Here is a 12,456-nt window from a genome sequence, read left to right as displayed (position 1 = left end):
CCAGTATTTAGTTGGAGGAAATTTCTGCTCATCCATATCAGACAAGCAGTGTGACAAATCAGAGACAGTGGAGGTGTCGAGAGATGTGCTGGCATGGTAGAGCTGAGAGGCATCAGCGTACATGTGGAACCTGATGTTGTAATGACATGCTTTTGGATGTCACTGAAGGAATGGCATGTACATGAGGAATAGGAGGAGTCTACTGATAGATCCTTGGGGGACACAGGAGGTAACGGTGCAGGAGCGGGAAGATAAGCCATTGTAGGTGATTCTCTGGCTACAACTGGATAGATAAGAATGGAACCTATACTCATTGGAGTTCAGAAGAATGAGAGGTGATCTTATCGAAACATATAAGATAATGATTTCTGCTTTTATACTCTATCCCCCTTGCAGTAAAGGCCAACATTCCATTTGCCTTGCTGATTACTTGCTGTACCTGCATACTAACTTTTTCTGTTTCATGCACAAGGACCCCAGGTCCCTCCATACTGCAGCACTTTGCAATTTTTCTCCAGCTAAATTATAATTTGCTTTTCTATTTTTTCTGCCAAAGTCGATAACCAAAGTGGGGCCCCAGCTGTTTACACTGTACATTAATGATTTAGACGAGGGAATTAAATGTAATATCTCCAAATTTGCGGATGACACTGAGTTAGGTGGCAGTGTGAGCTGCGAGGAGGATGCTATGAGGCTGCAGAGTGACTTGGATAGGTTAGGTCAGTGGGCAAATGCATGGCAGATGAAGTATAATGTGGATAAATGTGAGATTATCCACTTTGGTGGTAAAAACAGAGACAGAGACTATTATCTGAATGGTGACAGATTAGGAAAAGGGGAGGTGCAACGAGACCTGGGTGTCATGGTACATCAGTCATTGAAGGTTGGCATGCAGGTACAGCAGGCGGTGAAGAAAGCAAATGGCATGTTGGCCTTCATAGCGAGGGGATTTGAGTACAGGGGCAGGGAGGTGTTGCTACAGTTGTACAGGGCCTTGGTGAGGCCACACCTGGAGTATTGTGTACAGTTTTGGTCTCCTAACTTGAGGAAGTACATTCTTGCTATTGAGGGAGTGCAGCGAAGATTCACCAGACTGATTCCCGGGATGGTGGGACTGACCTATCAAGAAAGACTAGATCAACTGGGCTTGTATTCACTGGAGTTCAGAAGAATGAGAAGGGATCTCATAGAAAAGTTTAAAATTCTGATGGGTTTAGACAGGTTAGATGCAGGAAGAATGTTCCCAATGTTGGGGAAGTCCAGAACCAGGGGTCACAGTCTAAGGATAAGGGGTAAGCCATTTAGGACCGAGATGAGGAGAAACTTCTTCACCCAGAAAGTGGTGAACCTGTAGAATTCTCTACCACAGAAAGTTGTTGAGGCCAATTCACTAAATATATTCAAAAAGGAGTTAGATGTAGTCCTTACTACTCGGGGGATCAAGGGGTATGGCGAGAAAGCAGGAATGGGGTACTGAAGTTGCATGTTCAGCCATGAACTCATGGATTGGCGGTGCAGGCTCGAAGGGCCGAATGGTCTACTCCTGCACCTATTTTCTATGTTTCTATGTTTCTAACCTCACATTTTCCCACATTATACTCCATCTGCCAAATGTTTGCCCACTCACTTAGCCTGTCTATATCCCTTTGCAGATTTTTTGTGTTCTCCTCACAATTTGCTTTCCCACCCATCTTTGTATCATCAGCAAACTTGGCAATTTAACACTCCGTCCCTTCATCCAGTGTCATTAATATAGATTGTAAATAGTTGAAGCCCCAGCACCGATCCCTGCGGCACCCCACTAGTTACTGTTTGCCAATCGGAAAATGACCCATTTATCCCGACTCTCTGTTTACTGTTAGTTAGCCAATCCTCTATCCATGCTAATATATTACCCCCAACCCCGTTAAAAAGTTACTGCATAAGATAAAGGTTATGTGGCACCTTATTGAATACCTTATGGAAATCCAAATACACCACATCCACTGGTTCCCCCTTATCCACCCTGCTCGCTACATCCTCAAGGAACTCCAGCAAATTTGTCAAACATGATTTCCCCTTCATAAAACCATGCTGACTCTGCTTGATTGAATTATGCTTTTCCAAAATGTCCCGCTACTGCTTCCTTAATAATGGACTCCAGCATGTTCCCAATGGCAGCTGTTAGGCTAACTGGTCTATAGTTTCCTGCTTTTTGTCTGCCACCTTTTTTAAATAGGGGCATTACATATGCAGTTTTCTAATCCGCTGGAACCACCCCAGAATCGAGGGAATTTTGGTAGATCACAACCAATGCACCCACCATCTCCGCAGTCACTTCTTTTAAGACCCTAGGATGTAAGCCATGAGGTCCAGGGGACTTGTCCATCTTTACAGCACATTACAGCAAAATTCTAAAAGGGCAAAGCGTGTTAAAAAGACAAGCCTGAAGGCTCTGTGCCTCAATGCAAGGCATAATCATAATAATGTGGAGGAATTAACTGCACAGATAGCTGTTAACAGATATGATGTAATTGGCATCACGGAGACATGGCTCCAGGGTGACCAAGGCTGGGAACTCAACAACCAGGGGTATTCAACATTCAGGAAGGATAGACAGAAAGGAAAAGGAGGCGGGGTGGTGTTGCTGGTAAAAGAGGAAGTTAACGCAATAGTAAGGAGGGACATTAGCCTGGATGATGTGGAATCTGTATGGATGGAGCTGCGGAATACCAAAGGGCAGAAAAGGCTAGTGGGAATTGTGTACAGACCTCCAAACAGTAGTAGTGAGGTTGGGGACAGCAGCAAACAAGAAATAAGGGATGCGTGCAATAAAGGAATAGCAGTTATCATGGGCGACTTTAATCTACACATTGATTGGGCTAACCAAACTGGTAGCAATGCGATGGAGGAGGATTTCCTGGAGTGTATTAGGGATGGTTTTCTAGACCAATATGTCGAGGAACCAACTAGAGAGCTGGCCATCCTGGACTGGGTGATGTGTAATGAGAAAGGACTAATTAGCAATCTCGTTGTGCGAGGCCCCTTGGGGAAGAGTGACCATAATATGGTAGAATTCTTTATTAAGATGGAGAGTGACTCAGTTAATTCAGAGTCTAGGGTCCTGAACTCAAGTAAAGGTAACTTCGATGGTATGAGATGTGAATTGGCTAGAATAGACTAGCGAATTATACTTAAAGGGTTGATGGTGGATAGGCAATGGAAAACATTTAAAGATCACATGGATGAACTTCAACAATTGTACATCCCTGTCTGAAGTAAAAATAAAACGGGGAAGGTGGCTCAACCGTGGCTTACAAAGGAAATTAGGGACAGTATTAAATCCAAGGAAGAGGCATATAAATTGGCCAGAAAAAGCAGCAAACCTGAGGACTGGGAGAATTCAGCAGAGGAGGACAAAGGGTTTAATTAAGAGGGGGAAAATAGAGTATGAGAGGAAGCTTGCTGGGAACATAAAAACTGACTGCAAAGGCTTCTATAGATATGTGAAGAGAAAAAGATTAGTGAAGACAAACGTAGGTCCCTTGCAGTCAGATTCAGATGAATTTATAATGGGGAACAAAGAAATGGCGGACCAGTTGAACAAATACTTTGGTTCTGTCTTCACGAAGGAAGGTACAAATAACCACTTGGAAATACTAGGGGACCGAGGGTCTAGTGAGAAGGAGGAACTGAAGGAAATCCTTACTAGGCAGGAAATTGTGTTAGGGAACTTGATGGGATTGAAGGCCGATAAATCCCCGGGGCCTGAAAGTCTGCATCCCAGAATACTTAAGGAAGTGGCCCTGGAAATACTGGATGCATTGGTGATCATTTTCCAACAGTCTTATCGACTCTGGATCAGTTCCTATGGACTGGAGGGTAGCTAATGTAACACCACTTTTTAAGAAAGGAGGGAGAGAGAAAACGGGTAATTATAGACCGGTTAGCCTGACATCAGTAGTGGGGAAAATATTGGAATCAATTATTAAAGATGAAATAGCAGTGCATTTGGAAAGCAGTGACAGGATCGGTCCAAGTCAGCATGGATTTATGAAAGGGAAATCATGCTTGACAAATCTTCTAGAATTGTTTGAGGATGTAACTGGTAGAGTGGACAAGGGAGAACCAGTGGATGTGATGTATTTTAACTTTCAAAAGGCTTTTGACAAGGCCCCACACAAGAGATTGGTGTGCAAAATTAAAGCACATGGTATTGGGGGTAATGTACTGACGTGGATAGAAAACTGGTTGGCAGACAGGAAGCAGAGAGTCGGGATAAACGGGTCCTTTTCAGAATGGCAGGCAGTGACTAGTGGGGTGCCGCAGGGCTCAGTGCTGGGACCCCAGCTATTTACAATATACATTAATGATTTAGATGAAGGAATTGAGTGTAATATCTCCAAGTTTGCAGATAACACTAAGTTGGGTAGCGGTGTGAGCTGTGAGGATGCTAAGAGGCTGCAGGGTGACTTGGACAGATTAGGTGAGTGGCAAATGCATTGCAGATGCAGTATAATATGGATAAATGTGAGATTATCCACTTTGGTGGCAAAAACATGAAGGCAGAATATTATCTGAATGGCGGCAGATTAGGAAAAGGGGAGGTGCAATGAGACCTGGGTGTCATGGTACATCAGTCATTGAAAGTTGGCATGCAGGTACAGCAGGTGGTGAAGGCGGCAAATGGTATGTTGGCCTTCATAGCTCGGGGATTTGAGTATAGGAGTAGGGGAGGTCTTAGTGCAGTTGTACAGGCCTTAATGAGGCCTCACCTGGAATATTGTGTTCAGTTTTGTTCTCCTAATCTGAGGAAGGACGTCCTTGCTATTGAGGGAGTGCAGTGAAGGTTCACCAGACTGATTCCCAGGATGGCAGGACTGACATATGAGGAGAGACTGGATCGACTGAGTCTGTATTCACTGGAGTTTAGAAAGATGAAAGGGGATCTCATAGAAAAGTATACAATTCTGACGGGATTGGAAGGTTAGATGCAGGAAGAATGTTCCCGATGTTGGGGAAGTCCAGAACCAGGGGACATAGTCTCAGGATAAGGGGTAAGCCATTTAGGACCGAGATGAGGAGAAACTTCTTCACTGAGAGTTGTTAACCTGTGGAATTCCCTGCTGCAGAGAGTTGTTGATGCCAGTTCATTGGATATATTCAAGAGGGAGTTAGATGTGGCCCTTACGGCTAAAGGGATCAAGGGGCATGGAGAGAAAGCAGGAAAGGGGTACTGAGGTGAATGATCAGCCATGATCTTATTGAATGGCGGTGCAGGCTCGAAGGTTCGAATGGCCTACTTCTGCACTATTTTCTATGTTTCTAGTCCCATTATTTTAACTGAGTATTACTTCTTTAGTGATAGTGATTGTATCCTCCTTCCCTATAGCCCTTGATTATCCACTGTTGGGATGTTTTTAGTGTCTTTCACCGTGAAGACCAATACAACATATTTGTTCAGCGTCTCTGCCATTTCCCTGTTTCCCATTATTAATTCCCCAGTCTCATCATCGAGGGGACCAACATTTACTTTAGCCACTCTTTTCCTGGACTAATGGTCTCAATCTTTGTGACAAAGTCATCCCTGAGCTCCTCACACTTGTTGTTGGAGGCAGAGGAGTGTGGTTTAAGAAGATGTAGAGAAGATAAACCAGAGTTTATCTTTGCATTTCAGGATGATCCTGGAATAGTGACCAGTTTTGGCATAGGAGAGCAGGGCCAGATAGTGTTTTGTATGGTCCAACCAGACCTGCCGGTTCTAGATGTTCAAGTCTGCGTCAACAACAACTTGTATTTATATAGCACCTTTCACATAGTAAAATGTCCCAAGGCGCCTCACAGGCGTATTATGGGAAGAGAAATTTGCATCCCTTGGACCTAAAGGAATATTGACACTCCAGAACGGTAATGAGGATTCCAGACATTGAGTGATTGGACACTCCAGTGCAGTATTAAGGGAGTGCTCCATTGTCTTATCTGAAGGATGTGATTTTTAACATTGAAAGAAACAACACCCCATCTGCCAGCCCAAACCAATACAAAAACAGGCCATTCATTGCACTGCTGTTTGTGAGATGATTCTGGTGCAGATTTCTTGCCAATTATTTTTGCTTAACAGTCCCTACACTGCAAAAGTAATTCATTGAAACATCTCAGAGCATTACACAATGTGAGAGCTGTTTTTTAAATGCAAGTAGCTCATTATGAAATTACTGCAAGAAACATTTGCTGATAACATTCTATTTCTCCATTTAATCACTATTATGGTGTTGAATTGCATACAGAAATAGATGTTGTACTTCTATATGGTAGCTTACTTTTATTATTGAATGCTGATCCTCTCCTCAGTATTGCTAATGTTAAAATGTGTTTTTTTGTCTCTCTGTAGCAGGAGCATACCTCCACTTTGCTGCTGAATGGTTACCAGACTCTGGATGACTTCAAAGAGCTGAAAGAGACACATCTGAATGAACTGAATATCCTCGACCCTGAGCAGAGAGCCAAGCTGCTCACAGCTGCTGAACTACTCATGGACTATGACAGTAAGTGGATTCCTTAGTCTGTCGACACAATGCAAAGGGTGGAAGATGAGCCATAAACCATAAAACCCACAGAACATTGGTACCAACATCAGGCAGCAAGTACAATTATCTGCCACAATAAAATTGGCAGAAAATTTTGATTCCCCTTATACTTAGTGTTGCAGTGTGGTTTTAGTTTCTGATTGGTCTATTTACATTTACATTAACAAATCAAATAACTAGCATCTGGTAATAAGGTCCATTTTTTAATTCTAAAGATTAAATATTTCTGAAAATAGCACTGGTGGTTCACAATCACTGTTGGTCTTCTTACCCAACATTAGATAGTAAACGTAACCAAGTATTGGACATCCACATAACAATGATTTTCCTGCTGGATCAAGAAATCAGGGCCTATGAAAAATGAAAATATTAATTTTAACTGGCTTATGTAAAATGAAGTATTTGGGGAAACCATTGCGGCCCCGCTTGGGGTGGTAACACTAGCCAGGCACCAGACTTTGCGCCAGGTGCAGAAGTCTTGCCTCTCGAGAAATTGGGGTTACCGCCCCCGAAAGGAAGTGGAGCGTAAAATAACACGCTGCACTTCCTTCTGGGACACGCGCGGGAGCAAGGCGCAGTGTTACGCACTGTGCTGCATAGGAGGGGCTCTTCCCTTAATTAAATGGAAGCATCCAAGCTGTAAATTCTGCATAATAAAAAAGACATGCTTATTTGTACTGCAAAAATGGCCAACAGGCTCCACCCCTTATTTCTGATTGGTCCCCTTGGAGGATGTCAAATCCTGAAGTTTCACAAGAATGTGTAACTGGAACTGCCCATCCCAAGGTCTCACTGACTTTGTAAATTGTAACTCGATCCACTTTGACTTCCTGAAGCGACAGAGGACAGAGCTCCCCAGAAGACAGCAAGGGCCTTACCCCAGTGCAAGTACATCCCTCCCCCAGCCAAAGTGCCCTACCCAAGTCCCAGTCCATCCCTCCCACAGCCGGTGCCTTACCCCAGTCCAAGTACATCCCTCTCACAGCCGGTGCCCTACCCCAGTCCCAGTCCATCCCTCCCACAGCCGGTGCCTTACCCCAGTCCCAGTCCATCCCTCCCACAGCCGGTGCCTTACCCCAGCGCAAGTGTATCCTCCCCCATGGATGGGACATTGTGTATGGATTGTTAACAGGTTTATTGGGTATGAAGTGAATAGTGACAGTGTCGTGACTTCTGGATATCATCCACTCCAATGATGTTTCTTGTAGGGGGTTGGAAGAACGTGATCCGTCTTTCCCGAGTTCCCTTTCGCCCCTTCGATCCATGTGTCCCGTGTCGCTCTCTCCCCACCAATCTCACTCTCTCTCTCCCTCCCCCCCACTCCCAGGCTCTCACTTTCTCTCTCCCCCTCTCTCTTTCTCCCCCACCCCCAGCCCACCTCTCTCTCTTCCCCCCTAGCCTCTCCCCCCGCCTCCAGCTTCTCTCTCTCTCTCTCCCCCTCCCGCAGCCTCTAAATCTCCCCACTTCCCCAGCCTCTCACACTCTCTCTCCCCTTCCCGTAGCCTCTCTCTCTCTCTCTCTTTCTCTCCCTCCCTCTCCCCCCAGCCTCTCTCACTCTCTTCCTTCCGCCCCCCCCCCCCCCCCCCGGCCCTCTGACTCCGCCCCACAGCCGCTGCCGCTTGGGACTCGCGGCTCCCGGGAGGCTCGAGGCCCAGTCGGCTGGAGAAGCAGGCTTGCATCCCCTGAAGCTATCTCTGGCATCACCCGGCGCACTGCAGGGGGTGACATCCAATTTAGGGACCGGGACGCTGTGCACAGTGATGATCTTAGCCTTGCCGGCGCAGCGGAATGGGCCACTACGGGTTACCGCCACTGCTAAACTCCCGCCGAATTTAGCGGGAGGCGTTAATGGTACTGCGCCCGAGCGAAAAGTCTGGCGCCGCTAACAGGAGGCGCAAATGACCCGAATTTCTAGGCCTTTGAACTCCCACAAAAATTCTTGCAAAGATTGTGGATAATGCACATGCAGATAATCAAGACCATGGATATAATCAAAAGTGTGGGTAAAGGGAGTAGAGATAACTTCTATTGAAGTCAATGGAGAGGAAAATAGAGTGGGTATGTAAATGGGCAGCTGATCAAATACTGCCTTTATTACACACTGGTGAAATTGAAAGTTCAGCTCATGCAGACCAATTCTAGTGCTTCCTTTATTACCCAACATTAGATTGGCTAACTCAGCATAGACTAAAAGTCAAATTTGGGGCTTACATTTTCTGTATGAAAGCACCTCATCACAGGATGTTGCATAATGCCTCATATCCATTAAATTGTTTCTGTTATTGTTATGCAGACAAATACAACGGCCAAATGTATACACAGTGGGATCTTACATACAGTAGATGAAATGAATGACCAGTTCATTTATTCTTTTTTGCTTGAGAAAGGAATGTTGGCCAGAACACTGGATCTTTCTTAAATATCGCCATGGGAACTTCATACCCGCCTGAACTAACCCAACATCTTATATAGAAAAACACCTCCAACAAGCAGCAGTTTCCTTAGTACTGCACTGAAGTGTCAGCCTAGATTATGCACTTAAATCCTAAAGTGAAGCTAAACCCATAACCTTCTGACTCAGAGGCAAGAGTGCCAGCAGTTTAGCCAAGCTGATGCTAGCTCAACATTATAGCACATGATATCATTATTCACTGAATACAGGTTTCAATCCAACCTGAATCTGTCACAGATGTAAATTTAATTTTGGGTTAAACCTGATACATTATCTAGTTCTGTTCTAGAGTTAAGCTGAAACAGGTTTCTTTCAGAAGTGAACCCAGCAAAGAAGCAAGATGAATATTGGAATGAACAGTATCAACTAATTCCAGTACCAATTCATATTTCATTCTGGATTCAACCAGGTGCTGACTGGTCTAGGAATAGAATCAGAATCATACAGCACAGAAGGAGGCCATTCTGCTCATTGTGTCTGTGCCAGCTCTTTGAAAGAGCAATCCAGTTAGTCCCACTCCCCCGCACTTACCCCAAAATAACCCTTGATAATGTACAGCTAAATAAATTCTCTGCATAATATTTTAGCACTGCCACTCAGTTACTAGTCCATGTCCATATAGTATTGGTGTTTGCTTTACAGCAGGAAGTGAGACAGAAGAGCGAGGAGATAATACTGACGCACAACTCTCAAGCTCAGCCCCACTGTGTGATATTCCACGGGATTCAGGCTGCTATGAAAGTTCAGAGAATTTGGAGAACGTGCAGGAAGAATCTGAATTAAGCATCACTGAGGAGCAAACGCAGGGCCCTCCCGCTGAAGACTGAGCTAGATCATTCTACCAGCTGTTCAATGGACCCTAATGCTGACATCTAGTGGCTTAAAGAATACAAAACAATGTGGCTTGAAAACTGCAATACCACTTTCGTACCAAGCTGCAACATACGACATGATGAGAGTTTGTAAAGCATTCAAATACTGTGAATTGAGAGCCAGTTTTTTTGTTTGGAATTTATCAGAATTTCTCCTGTATTATATTCAGCTTTAGTAATTGATAGAAAGGAGCATTTTTGGGGACTTTGAGAGATAGAAATTCTGTGCAAGTTCAAGGATCCAAATAAGATGCCATTCTCAGGGGATTAAAGGACTGACAGCTATGTGCCTTCCTCACCAGGAAGTGCTGTGTCTGCACATATTTGCCCATTTATAACTTTTGGTAATATTTCATCAGTGCAAGTTGGTAGCATAGAATACCGAAGACATCAGGACCAGTTTTACGAATGTGCATTAACAGTGGTGAGCCCTGTTCACTGCCCGCATATCAGGACTATATTCTGATGTGCTTGGCTGGCGGGTGATATACAGCTGTATACTGCCAGCTGTCTTCAATTTTCTATAACCCCATCCCCCAAAGGCTGCAGTTACATGATGTACACATGGATCTAATCATGAAAATTGTCCGCTTGGTGGTAGGTGCAATTATACACCCAAAAAATGATCTTATGGCTCATGTATAGTTCAGGATTTTAAAACTGAATTATGTTTTGCATGAAGATTTTGTACTGGCGAAGGTCTTACTTTGAAATGTAACTTTTTTTTTTTACAAGAAATTTGATTTGCAAGTTATCTTTATATATTTCTATCTGATTTTAGAACCAATGTGTACTTTAGTTTAAATAAAGTGTTTCTTTGCTTAAGAATTATCTAATTTTTAAAAAAATCTTCCATTTGTTATATTCTATTGACTACATTACACACTAAATGCCTTTGATTCCCAGCATTCTTAATCTAGTTGCTAGAAATATGAATCTGTAGTACAAAATGCATAATCCAGCAGTAATTAACTTGTTAAATTGATAATGCTACCCCTATGAACCTGACAAGTGTGGAAATAGAAATGTCACACTTAGATAACCCTGCCTATCACTGGCAATGCCTGTTTCCACCTCTAACATCATATGCCTCTGCCTTGCCTTAAGCTGTCTGCATACAACATGCGTATATACCCTTGTCACCTCCAGATTTGCTTATTTCAGTGCTTTCTGGACTGTTGTCCACTCTTCATCCTCTACAAACTTCAGTTCAGCCAAAATTCTGCTGCCCCCATGCCAAGTCCAACTTGCCCATCATCCCTGTCCTTTTTTGACCTATATTTCTCCCAGTCTCCCAATGCCCCAAATTTAAAATACTCACCCTCGTGTGCAAATTTCTTCATGGCCACATCACTCCTTAATCTCCTCCAGCCCTGACTGTACAGACTTGTGCAGGTCGTTTCCAGCCATCATTCTATTGGGCCTTAAATCCCCGTCCAGTGATCAGCAGGATGTTTGGTCTAATGGCAGATATCATATACTGAAAGCTCAGAGACCAGCCTGTATCTCAACCCCAAGTGTCTGAAAACTAGCTCACGTCACTCTGTCTGATCCTTACACCACAACCACCGAGGATGCAGTCTGTGCTTCAGTGGAGGAGGTGAACCTGTGGAATTCTCTACCACAGAAGGCTGTGGAGGCCAAGTCACTGAATATATTTAAGAGGGAGAGAGACAGATTTCTAGACAAAAAAGATATCAAGGGGTATGGGGGAAAAGTGGGAATATGGTGTTGAGATAGAGGATCAGCCAATATCATATTGAATGACAGTGCAGACTCGAAGGGCCGAATGGCCGACTACTGCTCCTGTTTTCTATGTTTCCAATAAAGCTGCCACATGCTCCATTGATGCATAGAGGACAACACTTCTCTGATAATGCAAATGAAGGCTGTAGACTCAAGTCACAGGTAGGTGCTACACATCCTTGGATACGTTAACTGCTAGTTCAGAGTCTCCATGCGGTTGCTATTCCTCAAACATTTTTCTTTTCATATCTTGGTCCCATGACTCCAATGCCAAAGGCAACCTTCTTCATAGCCTCCAGTGAGAAGCTCCAGATCCTCATCCACTCTCCTCTAGCTTACTTGTACTCATCACCTGCTGCCAGGTTCTCACTGACACTATTTACTTCTTCAGAGATGAAAGTATCTAGAGTAATGCACAAGAGGGTGACATGAAGGGGGTTTGATCAGAGGAATATTCCTAATCATCTTCTGCCCAGTATACTTCCCCTAGTCCCCTGCCTTTCAAGCTTCTCCTATGAGATGATTGAGTGAATTAGGTTGTTAACTTTTAAAGCACGTCTCTCAAATCACCTAAGGCAGCTCATAGCATCCTATTAAAATGGGGGAAAGGATTTTAAGGTTCTGAATCAAGTAATTGCTGTTAGCGGAGATGGCAACAGATATTGTAAGATAGCTAGTAAACCCCTGAATCGTACTGCAGTGTGAAGACTGACTTGTGCACCTATCTTCAGACACTCATTTGTAGTTCTGGAGGAGAGAGAGGTGGTAGTCAGCACCACGGCCATCTGTGTCAACATGGGACACAAGACACTTTTTCAGG

The 12,456-nt window shown here is 44.0% G+C and overlaps 1 protein-coding gene across 2 annotated transcripts in view; it reads left to right on the top strand.

Moving 5' to 3' along the window:
- Positions 1-10,675, top strand: part of sash3 (SAM and SH3 domain containing 3) — an 87,648-nt gene extending 76,973 nt beyond the window's left edge. Inside the window, exons 7-8 of one of the 2 annotated variants that reach the window (XM_070881968.1) lie at positions 6,374-6,524; positions 9,661-10,675. In XM_070881968.1, the coding sequence (XP_070738069.1) occupies positions 6,374-6,524; positions 9,661-9,845 (336 nt within the window). In that variant the 3' untranslated portion in view covers positions 9,846-10,675. Of the gene's footprint in view, positions 1-6,370; positions 6,525-9,660 lie in introns of both variants that reach the window. The other variant, XM_070881967.1, reaches the window with a different exon arrangement.
- The last annotated feature ends 1,781 nt before the right edge of the window (positions 10,676-12,456 follow it).

This window comes from Pristiophorus japonicus, chromosome 6, assembly GCF_044704955.1.
Source record: "Pristiophorus japonicus isolate sPriJap1 chromosome 6, sPriJap1.hap1, whole genome shotgun sequence".
NCBI lineage: Eukaryota > Metazoa > Chordata > Chondrichthyes > Pristiophoridae > Pristiophorus > Pristiophorus japonicus.
The sequence above is the reverse complement of the archived record's forward strand: the minus strand, read 5'-3'. Positions and strand labels throughout refer to the sequence as shown.